The sequence below is a fragment of the Acyrthosiphon pisum genome, chromosome X, assembly GCF_005508785.2.
Source record: "Acyrthosiphon pisum isolate AL4f chromosome X, pea_aphid_22Mar2018_4r6ur, whole genome shotgun sequence".
In the NCBI taxonomy this organism is placed as follows: domain Eukaryota; kingdom Metazoa; phylum Arthropoda; class Insecta; order Hemiptera; family Aphididae; genus Acyrthosiphon; species Acyrthosiphon pisum.
The window spans coordinates 62,235,693-62,254,736 of NC_042493.1; the positions used below are offsets into that span (position 1 = coordinate 62,235,693).

General features: G+C 27.3%; 2 protein-coding genes across 2 annotated transcripts; both read left to right on the top strand.

Annotated features, from left to right (window-relative positions):
* The first annotated feature begins 2,194 nt into the window (after positions 1-2,194).
* LOC100167598 (cytochrome c1-like) lies at positions 2,195-7,274 on the top strand. The gene is given in 7 exon segments (NM_001162288.2): positions 2,195-2,408; positions 3,668-3,816; positions 3,876-4,008; positions 4,075-4,239; positions 6,571-6,699; positions 6,815-6,934; positions 6,998-7,274. Coding segments are annotated over 7 exon segments (873 nt in total). The 5' UTR covers positions 2,195-2,348; the 3' UTR covers positions 7,115-7,274.
* A 3,882-nt stretch (positions 7,275-11,156) lies between these two features.
* On the top strand, positions 11,157-16,228 carry LOC100158664 (cytochrome c1-like). Its single transcript, NM_001162571.2, is given in 7 exon segments — positions 11,157-11,307; positions 12,720-12,868; positions 12,928-13,060; positions 13,127-13,291; positions 15,363-15,491; positions 15,639-15,758; positions 15,829-16,228. Coding segments are annotated over 7 exon segments (861 nt in total). The 5' UTR covers positions 11,157-11,259; the 3' UTR covers positions 15,946-16,228.
* Positions 16,229-19,044: the final 2,816 nt, after the last annotated feature.

Sequence of the window (19,044 nt, forward strand, 5' to 3'; positions counted from 1 at the left end):
TTAAGTGAGTTATAGTGTGTATAAGAAATATAAATTAAAAATGCTCATAACTCACTTAAAAACTGAATTATCGTAAAAAAACTTCCAACAATAAACACAGATAATGTTCTTACCATCTGGTTTCATAATAGGTCAATTTACTCTAATTTTTAAGCTAACTTGAATTTCTGAGAGTAAATTTGGTCTGTTACGCGTTTGTAAAAGGAGACAACACATGCGGGTGTGGCGTCCTCTTAAGAGAATGCTACCCATGTATTTGTTGTCTCCGTCATAACACACAATATACGACATAGCAAATTTTCGTTCACTAGTTTCAATAGTGTGCTGTTAGTTTTATACTACTCGACGTGGTCACTCGCTCGCTCAAACAATTAAAATCGAAACCATCCCTCGGCTCGTTATGAAAATCCACCTTGGGCAGGTCAGGGCCCTGCAGGAGTCTTAGACAACAAATAGCTAAAAGCCTAAATTTCCAAAACATCAAAACTAAATCCGACCGTCAAATTCTGACTACACCATCGTTATTAGCATGCTTAACTGCATAGGTACTTAAAAAAAAATTCGTTATAAGCGCTGTGCGCGGCAGTAAAATACAATGTAGTGCGTACGCTAGTGTATTCACTATACATATATTATGTATGCGTAAATATATATAAACGCATATTTGCCTACTTTGGAAGGGTATAACTTCCAAAATAACGATATCCACAATTTTTTTTTGCACCATCGTTCTTAACTCGTTGAAATACTTATGTGTCGAAAAAAATATGTTGGGTAGCTTTAAAGTGAATTTTTGTCGAATTTGTCAACAATATACTATAGCTGTTATAATACATACCTATTAAAAATTCAAATATTTTGAAAAATCAGAAAATATTTATTGGAATGTTGAGTAATAAGTGATTTGGAAAATAAATGTATGTAGATACCTGTAATACTTACCTCATCATAATAAATTAAATAAATGTATATTAATTTAAATCATAGTAATACTGAATACACTAATACAATAATATTATTCTATTTATATACATATGGACTTTGGTACCTATTATTATAATTGTATTTTAAGGCTTAAAATAATATGCCAATATGTGTTAGTCGATACATACATATATTTGGCATCAACGACGAGTTTGGAGTTAATATTATATTGTATTATATCATAAATAGGTAGGAAGTTATTATTCTTCTATACAAAAATAAAATATCATGTACCTACAAATATTGTAATACTCGCCAGGCCACTGTGAATTTCATATAATAATATAATAATATTTTATATTATGTATTTTACTATTTTATTGTTGTCTATTTATTTTCAAGAGCGCAGACGCGCAGTGATATTTTTTTATATCAATATATATAACGTTTCAACTAAATTTTTATCGCCGCTTTATATCAAAACGTTTAATATTATTTAGATAGTTTATAGTTACATGCACATTTTTTATTAGGTATTAGGTATATTATAGTCGTTAAATAAAATCATTAATTAATAAATTCAAATAAATGTAATATAAATATTATACATACGAATAATCATTTGTTTTTTTTTTATTTAAGAATATGGTTAAGTTAAAATAAAATAAGTGCCAATTTATTGTGCAACCTATAATAGGCGAATATATTAAAGGTAGGTCGTAGGTTTAGTGTGTTTGATGAAAAAAATCTAAACTATTATAGATGCGGCTGCGGAATAGCTGATCCCTATTAATTTAATAACTACAGTAAATAACTTTGCCATAAAAAAAAAAAATAAAATTTTAAAAACCGTATAATAACATCATTAAGTATAATATTATTATAATAATATTATCCTCGATCTTCGGTGAAAAAAAATCGATGTCTGCAGACTGCAATAGGTACCGCTTGTGGTTACGAACGTCTTCCGACCGATCGAGTTCAGGGCTTTAGGTAATATACTTATATACCTAATACCTATTATAAATTATAGTTTATTGCGTTGTGTCCCACAATTTTCGCTAAGGTCACGATTGGAGTAGGCCGACAGTCGGAGGTAATGGTCGAGCGGGTGGTAGCGGTACAGTAGCGATATTATCACCGGCATCCGTTATCAGCATGTTGGACGGCGGCAGTCGTTTCGGGGTTGGTCACACTGCGACTGTGCCCTTGCTATCGGATACAGCTGTAGGTCGTACGTCCCGACTGGTGAAATATTCCACCTTATCCGTTTCTTTGAGGCCGTGCCGGAACCAAATTTTCTTTATTTCTGACCATCTTCGCCGAGAACGACCCGGCGGGCGTCACCAAAAGAAGCCCTACCAGAACGTTTTCCGTTGATCTACTGCCGTCCTGATTGCCGAGATCCTATCGCAGCCGCACCGATGACGAGCACTTTCTCATTTTTTAAGGCCGCCACTAGGTGGTCGAAAAACCACAAATTTGTAAGTAGCCCTTGGTCTTATTGTACCTATATTTATTAATCACCCTACTATTAACGCCGCACGTCATCCACCTTTGGTTGTGGATTAGGTATTCCAAGTTTCTGTGGCTAGTATGACATGCCCAACGTCCGAAAACACCCGTTTGCTGTGAAACTGGCCCCTATAATTTTGTATGTTGTGATCGTCAATTACAGTGTCTTAAGGTCAATAGTTGTCTATATGCGATTGGTTATAGAAATATTCAGGCTAAATTTCAAAGTTCTATATCCAAATTTATACACTAACATATTTGTTCCCTAATTTTAATCAAACATACTATAAATTAACAATAAAAAATGTATTATTGATTACTATTGATATGCATCTTAATTTGATTCATAAATCAAATTTGTCTTGTAGCACTGCAGGTTTTCACTTCATATTCTGATATTTTTTTGATACAATTTATTGGTTAATAAAAAAAATATTATCATCAACATAGCTATATGCATGTATTACTTGAGTACTTATTTATCAGTTTAACTTAAAATGGTCATACAATTGAAATATGCTTCTGTCCTAGATTTCCATGATATTTATAATCTACCTCTATTAAGAAAATTTTCTTTAGATTTTTTTAATTTTCAAGATTTTTGGTTAGTCATTAAGTTGCAATAGTACCTGCAATTCATATTATCCAAGTTTTCAATTTTCAATTTATAATTTTATAATTCAAATACTATTTAAAACCTATTTTACTTCATTTAAACAATTGTGAACAATTAAAGTATGAATTATTTTTATTCAAATAAATCCAATAATATTTTTATTTTATAATTTCATTATACACATACCTACTTTTTATAAATACTGATTTTACTATTATACGTACATCTGTTTTATTTAATTATAAGATTAGGTCGCCAGTGGGTAACTTGTTTCTTATTTATTGCATGCATAAAATCTTTTAAATAATAAACTCTTAATAACAAGGTTAATTCACTAATGCAAAAAATACATTTTTTACATATAATTGTATGAAGGTCGCTCGTCGCTAGATTTGTCTTTCTTGTACGTACATATAAGTATGTTTTCACTGATCTACTACAGATATTTGTTTGATTTTAATCATTTATATTCTTAAAAAAAAAATTTTTAAACTTTTTTAATGATGTTAGAATGTTTATTAAGCTTGTTTAAAAAATGTAATTACTTTCTACAATTAAGAATTATTATATTATAGCAATTTAGTTATCATACATAATTATATTTATTTTTAGTTTTTGACCAGTTTTGGTGTGTTAGCTGGTGGTGGTAGTTCCCTAATTTATGCACTCGAGCAGTCGATTCATGCTTCTAATGACGCAGCTCATGTGGCTAAACAAAAATGGAATCATAATGGATGGTTTGATACTTTAGACCACGCTAGGTAAATGTCATGTTTTTCATAATATTTTCAGTCAATAAATTAATAAATCTATTTTGTAGTGTTCGTCGAGGATGGGAAGTGTACAAAAACGTTTGTGCAGCATGTCATAGCATTGAGTACTTGGCATATCGTGAATTAGTTGGAGTATGCCTGACCGAAGATGAGGCCAAAGCTGAAGCTGCCGAACAAATGGTAACAGCAGTATAAACTCAGATAAATATTGAGTAATTTGATAATAATGTCTGTTTTTAAATTTAGATTGATGACGGACCTGATGAAACTGGTGCCATGTATAAAAGACCTGGCAAATTATCGGATTTATTACCAAAACCTTATCCGAATGAAGAAGCTGCTCGTTATTCTAACGGTGGTGCATACCCACCAGATTTGACTTACATTACTCAAGCTAGAATAGACGGAGAGGTAATTTTTTAGATTCCGAGTAAAGAAATAAATAAAACAATGCGTTTTTTTTCTATGAATTTTTTGGAGAACTAAAAATGCTTCATTATTTAACTTTAAGGGTTGTTTTTAGCAGAAAATTGTATCTAATTTGTAATTTTGGAAAGTTTGTCATAAACTTCAAAGAAATTACAAGAATATTAACCCGTCAGTGGTTGCGATGTGAGCGCTCACCTCATTAGTATTTTGAGATCCATTTATTTATTTATTACTTGATTCCTTCAATCCACACATGTTTAAATATATTTTTACAACTATAATAATTTTATAAATAATTCTTGATTAGATATCGACGTGCAATGTTGTTAATATCCATAAATTGAGCGTTGCACTTACTCAATAGGTCAACCCAATAAGTTTTCAAAAACTCAAAACCTCTATTTAACGAGCACACAACATATGGGTACTTTATAATAATCAGCAAAATATTCTAAACCACTAGGGCGAAGAATGATAATGATTATATTATTATATAATTATGTATAAAAAATTATAAATTCATTTTTAGTGGTTAACAGTTTATAATCAAGAAAAATTGTAAGAACATTTTTTGTAAAAGATTAAACTATTAATAATTTGTTGTTGGTTTCAATATTTTATGTTCATTATATATTAAATAATGATGGAAAAACAACAAGGTGAGCGCAGCGCTCACTCAATACCAATGGCGGGACTTTGCATAGCGATACCAACGATGGGTTAATATAACATACATTTTAACAAAATTACTTTTGTTTTTTATTGTAATTAAAATATAAATTACTGTAGAAACATAATAAACATTTCACCAAATATTTATATTAGGATTTTTGAGACATTGTGTAATTTTCAAAATATTTTCACAGCATCCATTACTATGACCTTTTCAATGCCAACGTATATTCAAAACCGACTATAAGAGGTGTATCAGAAATACCTCACCAAAAAAAAAAAAAAAATTATGCTACTTAAATATATGACAAAGGTTGCTAAAATTATATGATTAGTAAATAATTTAAGAAATATACTCATGTCAGAAAATTCTCAATTAAAAAATTTTGAAAAAAGTTATTATGTTCCAAATTCATTTAATCAAAAAAAAAATATTGATATTTTATAAAATTCTAAAAATTAAACTTGATTTAGATAATTGTTTTTACTATCAACATTGTTCTTATAATCAGATTCACAAATTGGCTATTTTGAATATATACAAATAAATTTAAATCAAATTTTAAATTTTTATTTTCAGTGTAAAAACATGAAAATAATTTTATACAAGTGAAATTATATATAGAAAAATAAATTAAAATATTGATTAGAACAAAAATTATTCCAAAAGTCAGTTCTATCTGTTATACTCTGTACAGTAAAAAACTCCATGTTTTCTAAGTTTAATTTTTATCTGTTTTCATGTATGTTGTTTTAATAAATTATTAATACTTAATGATAGATACATCATGTATCATACATGTTCTATTCATTCACTTAATAAATAGTTAATACTTACAATTATTTATTTAGATTAAAATGTATTACATTTTTCTAGGCATTTTAATACATATATTTTTATTTTTTAGAACAATACAGGGTGATCATTTTATCAACATAATACTCATTATCTTAAAAAGTGTAAACGTTTTTTACATAGTTTCAAATTGTTACAAAATAACGTTTTTATTAAAAAATTATATTTTAAAATATTTTTATCTTTATAATTTTATAATTTTTTAAATTTTTGAAGGACAACATAAAGTTTTAATTTCATATTTCAAAGCAGAATACTTACCTAACTATTCTGATACATAAAAATTGCATTTAGGGTGAGTATTTTATGAGTTATAAGTATTTAAAGCATAGTTGAGAAGAGTGAAAGTGATTACCCCGCAAAATATTCGTCTACTATCCTGTTCATCTAAACGTTAAATGCTTATAACTCATAAACTGTAAGCCCAAAATTCAATTTTTATTTATCGAAACACTAAGATAAATATTCTGCTTTGGAATATGAAATTAAAACTCTGTAATTAAAAAAATCAACACTTAAAAAGTATAAGGATAAAAATCATTTTAAATATATTTTTTTAATAAAAACGTTGTTTTGTAATAACTTGAAACTATATAAAAAAATATTTTCAAAAACATTTAAACTTTTTGAAATAATGAGTGTCCAAAGACTAAACCCTGTATATTTATTTTGATGCAACTATGCAATAATAGCACTGAATTTGTCATTCATTTAATGAAAAAAAAAAATATTATCTATAAATAGTATTTATTTAAACATTTTAATTGAAATCTTTTAATTTTCAGAATTATATCTTTGCTTTATTGACTGGTTACATGGACCCACCAGCAGGAATTTCATTAGCAGAAAATCAACATTATAATCCTTACTTCCCCGGAGGTGCTATCGGCATGGCTCAAGCATTATACGATGAGGTAATAACTAAAAAAAACATTGTTATTTTTTGTGGATTAGTTATTTTTATGTTTAACTACAAAAGTTATTAATTACAGTTAATTTTAAATTTATTTAAAAAATATGTTCTTTTAGATAATTGAATATGGAGATGGAACTCCAGCTACACAAAGTCAGTGTGCGAAAGATGTTATCACATTCTTAAAATGGTGTGCGGAACCAGAACATGATACTAGAAAATTATTTGCCATGAAAGTATGTTAAGTTACTTGTATTAATTGATCATTGATGGTAATTAATTATAAATATTTTTTTTAGGCATTTACTATCTTGGGAGTGCTCAACTTGGTAGTTTGGTACCTGCACAGACATTATTGGTCGGTGTTGAAGAGTCGAAAGATTTTACAAAGCCCTAAATCATTGTTCAAAAAGTAAACGGTCCTTAGCTAGTAGTAGCCAAAAATTAAAACGTACGATATTCATTTTTGTTTAAACATCCTATGTTGATTTTATTGTTCAAGTTCTGTCTGAAAAAAATTCAATTTTTATAAGTTCACTTCTACAATAAAATTTGTGAAATTGTTTATCGAAAAACTAATTTTCTAGAGTTTAAAAATCCTATTTCAGTGACCATACTCTATAGATGCATTAACTTTAATTACTACTAGTAATTAGTACTCCTATTTCTCCATTATGTATTCTGATATGGATTGTACATGATTTATTATTATATAACCTAAAGGTGTACAATAGTTTCAATTAAAGTTTGAAAAACTAAATCAATATTAATTGCAAAGTTGAAAGGTTCAATATCAAGTTTTTTTGATAACTTAAATTTTTATTATATATAATCAAATATACTTGCTATTGGTCAACTAAATTGTCATTGCTTGCAATATTTAACAACTAACAATATATATCATAGGTATTATATAAGTCTTGTACAGTATCATTTAGGCTATTTCCATCCATGCTTTTGAAGTTAAGATTAGGCAATTAATAAAATTATTATCAACCTTGTTTATATATAATTGTTATTAAATTGTTTTGTTTATTGAAATCATTTTTATCTAAATAATAATTACCTATAATTTATGCTACTTTCAATCCTGAGTGTGAATTATCAAATAAGTTTTAAAAAGAGGTTATATGGTATGGTATACCTGATATTTTTATTATATTGTATATTTATAACTTGTATTTTGAATGTCCAATTTTAGAGAATAATTGTTTGATAGTTTAAAATTGGATATTCTTATATAGTACATATATTATATATAACAAATAAGTTATAATAGTTTACCTATTTTAACTTGAATTTTTGAAAATTCATTTATTATACAAAAAGTACTGGGTGTAGACTGTAGATACAGGAATGTTAATAAGTACTAATGTAACATTTTACCATTTTTTTTTTTTTGTCAAATAAATTTTAAGGTTACTCTGAGTGGGTAGATTTTATTTAATAGTTCATTATTTCATTATCACATTTAAAAATGTATGAACAAATGAGATTTTTTTTTTAATGAATAAAAAATAAAAATATATAATTACTTTTAGATAACTGAACGAATTCATTGCTAAGCTATGCTGTCTAAATTTTTTTGCATTTTTTATTTATTTCTTTAAATTGCTTTATCTTAATTTCATATTTAGTTAACATTAGTTTGTATGGAGGGGTTATAAATCCAAGTTTTTTTTTGAAATTTTAAACTTTTTTAGAATTTTTAATTGAGTATATGCAGTTCATCATCAATCCATGTATATTATTATGCTAATACATAGAATAATGTATAATAAATAAGCAGTTAAAAATAAATACATATATATAATAAAATCAGAAATATTTTTTAAAACTAAGTGGAGGATTTAGTTTTTAAGTATAATAATTGCTTAAATAACTGCAAAATATAAAAAACTAAACATTTTTCCATAGCCCATAGGTATTAAATACAATTTGTAATAACTATTTACAATCTAATGCCAGAACTTGAAGTCTGGGGCATGAAAAATTAGCGCTGTCCATCATATGCAAAGTGGTATCTAAATAATAAATTCATAAATTCTTTTTAAAATACAAAATTCTTTATAATATGCGTGTTATTTTATTTTTTTATACTTTAATGCTAGGTACCTTTGTTTTTAAAATTGATTTATTTTATAATACATTATGATAAATGTATAAATTAATGTAACCGCTACAGTAAAATGTTGATAACCAATAGTTGCATTAGTAGTAATAAAAAGGCGCAGTGGCCAGCGCTTATTTTTTGTGCCCTGACTATAGTACTTAGTATCATTAAATTATAATATTTTTTGTTTGACAAAAAGATTCATTTTTTGCTATATACAAATTCAATAATCTTCAGTAGACCAATACTATAATACTTGTGTAATTTATCATAAGTAAATATTATTTTAACAAAATTTGAATGTGGTGTACCCTGTTGCTCGGAGCTGCAACATTTTTAGTTCATTTACTGGTGGGGGGGGGGGGGAGAATTTATATTGGCATATCAGATATTATTATTGTGTATCAATTGCATCAACAGATAAATACATTTATATTATTTAATTATTACTATAACCCTCTGTTAAAAACAATTATTACAGCTCAAAAATGTATATGGTTTTCATCAGTTAGTCAGAAAATAATATTAATAATTACAAAAAATATATAAGTTTAATATTGAATATTATCATAGTTTAACTATGAAATATGAATCAAGAAAGGTGTTTTGCATTAGAATTATTGACAATTGAATCAGAAATACAAGTAGGTAAAGCAGATTTTGAAGAAATTATAGCTTAATTTTCAAATCTCCAACCTAGGATAATGTTATAAATGTATCTAAATTATTATCTATATTATAATAAAATTAAAAGCAGGTAACTGGTAAGAGCATGAATCGAGAACAGTTGGACCGTTTGAGCTCATTTTTTGAAGGTAATTAGTAGATATTTGATTACATGTCTCATTGTAATTGTGAAAAAAATCATAGGTACTTTGATTGAAAGTGTAAAAAGCCATGTTAGGTTTAAAGTATCTAAGGTTTTAAAATGGTACCTTATCACCTATTTGTAATTGGTAACTATATACAAACGTATAGTCTAATAGTAAGTATATAACTTTCAAGTACCTATCATTACAATTACTTTGAAGTTCAATTACCCATCGGCTATCACAACTTTTTATCTTGACGAGTATAAATACTTCATCTTACGAATTCTTACTAATAATTTCAATAACATTTTTCTTTAATGCATTTTCATTAAAAATATGGCTTACTGAGTGACATACCTACTTGCAAAGTACCTATTAACACTTATTAATTATTATTCATCTAAACATTGTAGTGAACATTGTAAGTGTATCTATGCCTGTATAAAGGTATAGGAGATGAGTTTTGATATTTTATTTTCAATGTCAATTTTACTTTTTGCATTTTAATTGTTATTGTGCTTGGTAATTAAAATATCGAAAATTGGCTCAAGGCTCTAATACAGACACAGTTATAACTTTTCTTCTACAATATTTATAATAGGTATTTATATTCTGAAATCGCTAAGCCATAATATTGGAAATACGAAAATTAGGTACATAATTTTCATACCCCCTTAACATTAAATTCAATATTGAATATTTTATTATTTTAATCGTTATTTGTCATGTAGCTACTCATGGTTAGTGATGTTTATGATTTTAGTGATTTTACGCTATAATTAAGACGTTTAGTAGGTACCCACAACTATAATTACTACCAAATTATCGCTGATTTGTCCTCGTAAAAAAATATCAGTCACGAACATTTTGTCACCGTCAAGTATTAGATAGGACACTTGGTCCCCCGATATATTATATCACTAAATTTAAATCACTATTTTTTTTAAAATTTAGAATTACAATTATTTTTATAAAATGTAAAATGACAGTAGGTATAATTTAAATTAATAAAATAATACAATTTTAAAGTATTATAAAATGTATTACTTACAATATAATTTTCATCAGTCAAATTTAATTTTTAAATAATATGAGTTAGCTATGGCTATAATAACGTCTTATAACTCCTGTGGACCAAAATGTCAAATGAACATTTAATGTCCTATCTTATAATTGACGGCGGTGAAATGGCGGGGACGAAACGTTGTAAACGATGTGTTTACCAACGACCTACCTCAATGTCCTAAATAGTTAATCGACGTAATAACTCTACCAATTGCACATTGCACAATATTATGCCATCGGTCCACGGCCATAATATGTTGTCATATTTTTGGACGTATTATAAAAAAAATGTTTCCATCATGGACCTTTTTACAAGTATAAACTAGTTGGCCCACAGAATATAATACAATATGGGTTAAGTGGGTTAACTGCAAATGCGGTCGGTGGGTGTGTAGTGTGTACTGTATCATGATTGTAGCTAGGCCGTGATAGCTGGGCCCCACGTTATCACACGAAAATAGTTTTATCAGTCTTTTAGACGGTTTCTCGAGTGAACTAGTCGGTCTAGTTTTTACTCTTTAGTTAAGTACAATTTATTCTGTTCGTTGGCGACGACGACACCGTCACAGAGATGAAATTCTTTCAAGCGGCTTCTAGGTGGTCGAAAAACCACAAGTTTGTAAGTACTCCGAGTTTGGCATCCTACCGTAACGTTTCGTACGGTGACGTCCCTGGTTCCTTCGATATTCATCTAGTTCCTCTCCTAACTCTCCGTCATTGTCAAACCGTTCTGTTTTTAGAATTTTAAATAGTTTTGAATTTCAAACTCTTTGTGAATTAACTGCTGCATTTGATAGTTATTTGTCGGAACTGTTGACAGACCATGCACTGATTGCACGGCTCACCAATCGGGGCCATATCTTAAAACTGTGGTCTATTGGTAATTGATTCTGCTATTTTTAAATAGATCATATCCAAATCTTTTAATGGTCGCTTGATTGATGTATGTGCATGTTCACACTGTGTTTGTGTTGTGTTTTAAATCAATCTATACTACATAATATATTTGTTTGATATTTAAACAAGTTACCTATGTAATATGTTCGTTTTTAAATTATATAATATTTACTATAAGTATTTTTAATTTTAATCATTGAATAGTAATTATCTATTGTTTTTAATTGTTTTTATGATGTTAGATTATTTGCAATACTAATTTAAAAAAAAAAAATGTTAACACTTTCTAAAATTAAAATGTATTTTATTATATTTAACTACTTGTCTCTTATCAATACTACTAAATAAAAGTAGGTACTTAAAAAATTAGTATATTATGCCATTCATTAATAAATGGTAAATTCATATATTTTTTTGTTTGACAATTTTTGGTGTGTTAGCAGGTTGTTGAGGCCACAGAACATAATATTAGTTAATTTAAAACAATTCAATAATAGTTTGGTTAGTTAGATAGTAACTGTTATTAATAAATGTAATACTTAAAATTAATTTCTAAAAACTTAAAAGTAATTTATTAGTGAATACAAAATACTTTTTATGAAGGTTCTCATACAATAATTATAAACAACGATAGTGAAATTATCCTTGCCTTTTCAAATAAATTCAAAACTATTTATTTTTTTTACTTCATCATGATACACTCATTTTTTATAACAATCCACTGATTTTACTATTACATGTTTTATTTAATGATAATAGTACATTTTTTCTATTTCTTTTTTATTTAGAATCTACTCTTGACAACATAGTAAATTCACTAATACAAAAAAGAATATGAATATATATTATATATTATATACACACTATTTATTGTATATAGGTAATTTGCTCTTTATTTCTTGTATGCACATGTTAGTATGTTTTTACTGATTTATTGCTATTTAAAAGTTTAACATAATGGAAATATTTGTTTGATTTTAATTATTTATGTTCTTCAAACTATTTTTTTTTTAAGTTTGTTAATAATGTTAGAATGTTTATTAAGCTTGTTTAAAAAATGTAATTACTTTCTACAATTAAGAATTATTATATTATAGCAATTTAGTTATCATACAAAAATATATTTATTTTTAGTTTTTGACCAGTTTTGGTGTGTTGGCTGGTGGTGGTAGTTCCCTAATTTACGCACTCGAGCAGTCGATTCATGCTTCTAATGACGCAGCTCATGTGGTTAAACAAAAATGGAATCATAATGGATGGTTTGATACTTTAGACCACGCTAGGTAAATGTCATGTTTTTCATAATATTTTCAGTCAATAAATTAATAAATCTATTTTGTAGTGTTCGTCGAGGATGGGAAGTGTACAAAAATGTTTGTGCAGCATGTCATAGCATTGAGTACTTGGCATATCGTGAATTAGTTGGAGTATGCCTGACCGAAGATGAGGCCAAAGCTGAAGCTGCCGAACAAATGGTAACAGCAGTATAAACTTAGATAAATATTGAGTAATTTGATAATAATGTCTGTTTTTAAATTTAGATTGATGACGGACCTGATGAAACTGGTGCCATGTATAAAAGACCTGGCAAATTATCGGATTTATTACCAAAACCTTATCCGAATGAAGAAGCTGCTCGTTATGCTAACGGTGGTGCATACCCACCAGATTTGACTTACATCACCCAAGCTAGAATAGACGGAGAGGTTAATTTTTTAAGAGGATATCAGCACTATATTTGTTTTCTCACCCATGCTTAATATACATGAAACTTATTCACCTAAAATCAGGTTTCATTGGTTTTGAGTAATCCTAGAGTAAAATAACCTATTATAAAAATTAGAGAGGATTATATTTTTGAGGGTTTGAGATATCAGATATTTATATTTTATTACAGGGCTTGAATCCTTATGCACTAAAAAACTATGAAATATTTGCATACGTATGTACTAAAAAACTACAGTATAATATGGACTTATTTTTATAAAATATTTATTTACATGGGAATAAACTTGGAGAACATTATTTTTTTGAAACTTAAATAATTAATGCATCATTAGTGTCAATCATATTTACAATATAAATTTACAAATTTGTTCATAGTATTTTTTACTAAAAATAATAAAGTATAGCATTAGTCCACTATTCAAGTACCTTAACGGGTTATGGTTGATTCTATAGATAAGAGTGCATCCGTTATAGTATATCCATACCGTTATTTTTTGATAATTTGTAAATTATGTGTACTTTTTAAATATTTTTTTTTACATCAGCTGAAATGTTATCAACAGTTCCAAATTGTATTCATAGTTTCTTCCAAATCCTGTAGTGGCCATGAGCTCTTGGTAAAAATAAATCTTTTTTTATTGAAAAAATATTAAATAAAAAATGTTTGTACTTCGATTGTATGCATGAAACAAATTTGTATTGAATCAGTTTTTGAATATGTAGTTTCCTAAGAAACATGCAAATGCATGATGTTCCGTCCCCTGTTTATTATTATTATTTGACTTTTTAAATAAAATACAATTTTTGTAAATTTAAATAGATATTAAATTGTTTTGAAATAATATTTTAACAAATTGATGTCATACCCTCAAAAATAAAATTGTCTGTTTAATTTTTTTAATGGATTATTTTACACTTAGATTACTTAAAACCGTAAAAAAAATGAATTTGCGTAAATACTTTTTGCTTATGACTTGTTAGAGAGAGGAAACAAATAGTACTGACATTATCATAAGTATCATTTTCAATTAAGTCAATTGTTGAACCAATGATAATCAAATGAATCTTTAATTGACTCTTGTATAATAATTTATTATGAATATTATGTGTAGTACATTATATGAAGTTTGATTCATTTCTCTAACTTACACTGCACAGAAAAGTGAATATTTACATACTTAACTTCATGAATTTAACTTATCTTCAATTATTAAATAGTCTAAACCTTTCTTTACACAAAATTATATATTTTATCGTTGATATTACACATTCTATGTGTATTCCTTATTTTGATTAGCCCTCTGTATTAAATTATTTTCTTTAGCTTCTGTTCCAATTATAATGCGCATCTTGCTTAAAACCAATGATTTCTTCATTTGCACATTTTTTTGTTTGGTTTTATTTTTAAAGAACCAACATTAAACATTGTACTTAGTATGTATCATTATTATATGACATTGGCCTAGTTAATATCATAATAACTTATATTAGTCCACCTGTTTAATCTATTTAAGTTTAATGTTAACACAAAATTTACCTCATATGTTGTACCATTATCAATATAACCGTTTATATGTTAGGTAACAACTAATTATGACTAGACCTGTTAATGTATTTGTCTTTATATTATTTTAACATCATGATATAACCTTAATTAATTTGAGTTATGTGTCCAACGTGTGTGATTTAAACTAGACCACTGTCAACTAATGAATTCCCTAATGTTTTTACTAATGTTGTGTACTTCAATCAAATATTCAACATCCTTAAAAAAAAAATAAATATTCTATGTACTAATTATATATATTCACAATGATCAAATATGATTTAAATCTAATTATGTTACTCAATATTTATAAGATTAAACATTATCCAGAAATTTTCATTCAATAAAATTAAATAGGCAATGTTAATATTACTTTATAAGAGGATATGTTATTTTAATGCTTCCCAAAATAACTACTTAAAATGTCCATAATATTTTTAAAAAAGTTAAGCTAATATAAAAATATTTACTTACGATTTTATTTGGAAATATTTTATTTTCAGAATTATATCTTTGCTTTATTGACTGGTTACATGGACCCACCAGCAGGAATTTCATTAGCAGAAAATCAACATTATAATCCTTACTTCCCTGGTGGTGCTATTGGAATGGCTCAAGCATTATACGATGAGGTAATAATTTTAAACACCTTTTGTTATATAATTCTGTATTTTAATTGTGTAAACTAAAGCAGATCCATGGTTACACTTAAAAATATTAATATTAAAGAAATATAAAATAAATATTTTAAATAAAATTAAAAAGAGACTTTTTTTTAGATAATTGAATATGAAGATGGAACTCCAGCTACACAAAGTCAATGTGCAAAAGATGTTATCACATTTTTAAAATGGTGTGCTGAACCAGAACATGACACAAGAAAATTATTTGCCATGAAAGTACGTTAATGAAAATACCTATGTTAATTTTGCATTTATATTAATTTACTTAAAATATTTTTTTGTTTAGGCATTCACAATATTAGGAGTTCTTAATTTAGTGGTCTGGTATCTGCATAGACATTATTGGTCAGTATTGAAGAGCCGCAAAATATTACAAAGTCCTAAATCTTTGTTCAAAAAGTAAACTGTTTTTAGCTCATTGCAAAAATTGAATAAATAAAAAAATTCATAATGTTTTAAAAGTTAAATGTTAATATCAACTCTTGTATGTATGTTAGCAATCAAAATTCGTTCTCACTGCTGAATTTTATGTTTATAGACCAAATGCAATTTTATTTAGATTGTAATTCATTTGAGTAGTTTAAAGCAAACCGTTTTCAACCCTTTTGAAGCTGTATTATGGACTATCATATTATTTTTACATTTATTTTTCACATAGTATGTCGAATAAAATATACACTGTTGCATATTAGTATTTATTTTTAATTAAAAAAATAGTGGTTAAAATTATTGATTATCATCATAGAAGATAAAGTTTATTTTTTTTTAAATGTGAATAAAAAAACACTATTATTTGGTATTGTACAAAAATTATGAAAACCAGTTAAGAAGACTTTAAACAGAACTAAAATTATACAATCCTTAACTCTAAGTTAAGCTAATGCTGTTCTTAATATTATCTTGGTTTTGTTAGAAGCACCATTACTGTGTACAAATCATAGCCATTTTTTAAAATAGCACGTTTAACTCCGCAACACAGGTTTTTTAGAACCGTAACTCCGCAGTCCGCACAATAAACTTTTTTTGATACCTTAACTCTGCAAAAGATATTTTCGACACATATTTAAAATTATAATAATTAAAATTCTTAAATAAGAATATGTCTGCATTAGCAAAAACAAATTGCTTGTCATATAAATAGTGTCATCGATGTATAACGTTTGAGAGTCACATACAAAGTCTAAATTTGTATGATATAAAAATATAATAATATGATCTACATATTTAATGGGTTATTCGCTAAATATAATCAGTCTCAGTAGGTATTTTCTATACAATTAAATTTTAAGCAACTTATATTGTAAGAATTGAGGTTTATTGATAAATGTGAAGATCCGATGTTATAGATATTTTAATTGTCCAGAGATAGGGTTTATGCGAAGCCGCTGTGGTTCGTAAAAAGGTATATTTGTGCGTCCATTATGTTAAATGTCTTTATTAATTTATTAATATAAATTAAAAGAAAAGTTTTCTCCTGTTATAATATTTGATAAAATAATTGATGTTACAAATTTAAAAGGTTTATTTATTTTTGTTTATAATTTAGGAATTAAGAGCTAATCTGTAGTATTTTGTTAAAATTGTTATTGTTTCCTCATTCTTTTTAAATTCAAAGACTTCAGGTATACTTTTTATATATAAAAGCTATAGTTGTGGAATGTTTCTGAAAAATATGTAGTTTAGTATTTCCCAAAGGTTGTGCCATGAGAATTTTACTTTTTTATTTAACCTTACAAAAATAGCAGGTACCTATCAACTAATTGTTGTTAAAAGTTGCTAAAAGTTAGAATAGTTTGTTTAGTATGTAATGTTAGATTTTCTTAGACCTAAAAGTACTATTGTTATTGAGAAGCAAAACATATTTTAAGATAAATTATATTAATTAACTGTTGCATCATAGGCGAAAATTGACTAAATTTTTGGGGAGACTCAAGCCTCCCTCCCCATAGGCCATATTGCGTAGTACCATAGAATATAAAAATTGGTACTAATTACTAGATTTTGATCTGGGGGGACTTGGCCGACATTTGGGGGAACTAAGTCCCCCAAAATCCCTCCCCCTCCCCATTTGCGCCAATGTGTTGCATCTAATTTGTATTTTAGAAACTTGTATCGTATTTATCAAAAACATCAAAGCAGAAATTTAAACTATGTGAACTCAATAGGTAAAGTGACTGTCATCACCGTTTGGCGCAGTAAAACTGCTTCGATTTTTTTCAACAATATCTCGTTCAATGGGAAAGTGAATCTAGTTGGTACATTCGGAATGTAAAAATTAAAAATTCCCAATATTTTTCAAAACCGCAGAGAAAAACAATAAAAAAAATAAGAAATTTATACACAAAGTTGATTTTGGTTTTTGATATAACTCTAAACAAACGACTGTAGATATGTTACGGGCAAAGTAGGAAATTGGGTATTGTGCAAAGTGATCGGTCAATGTGCACAATGCACGTTTTTCGATAACAAAGTTGAAATCAGTTAACATTGTCCGGGCATTGTATACAGTGCCCATTTGGATTTGGTATATGTAGCTGTTAAATATTGAATATATTAACAATCAAATAAAAAATTTTACTGCATTTTTTAATAATCATAAAAAAAACTTGAAATAAACGCTTTAATTAATATTAGTTGCCTTTTAATAGATTTTGAATCTGTTATCCAGTATGGTACCTTCTACCGAAAAAAGAATATTTTTTTTATCTAAAAGTGGTTTGAGATGAACAATATGAAATGAATTTATAATTAAATTATAGTTATTTTATTAGTTTTAATTTAATTAATAATTATTAACTAAAAAGTAATCGTAGGCACGTAAGATAACATTATATATCTTTAATCTTTATTTATAAACACAGACACAACTATTATGGCATTTTGAGTTACAACGTCGACCAATTTTTTGCATTTACACCGATTGGTGCACATACATAATAATACAGAGGTAGGTGATGGGGGGCTACGCGACGTCCGGACAATATTATAATCATTCGATTTCGAATAGGTAGGGTCTTATGATTAGATAATGACATTTTTATCTTGATTGTATACTGTTTGAAAATTTGCAATTATAGTGTTCGCGTAAATGCGCAATTAAGGTATACTATGCGATCACTTTGTCGTTGATAAATCTCGGATCGGTTCGTACCTATTATCGGCAGCCGTCATCGCATATATTGCACACAATTAGACAATATACGTAAGCCGTGGTTTCAAACAAATACAATATGTAAGAATAGTTTTGTAGTGATATTGTTACGTTGGTGAATTGATATCAATACAACTTGCGTATATGGTATAAATACCATCCTAAATGCTGTGTGCAGTAACTAATTCACTTTGCCAACTTGAATCCGGGCGGGGTACACTTTGCCCGGGCAATATCGTACAATATATGCCCGGGCCATGTATGAAAAAATTGAATATTAAAATGGTCATTCTTACATTGCCCAAAATGTTCGGACATTGTGCACACTGCACAGTCACATTGCATAACAAC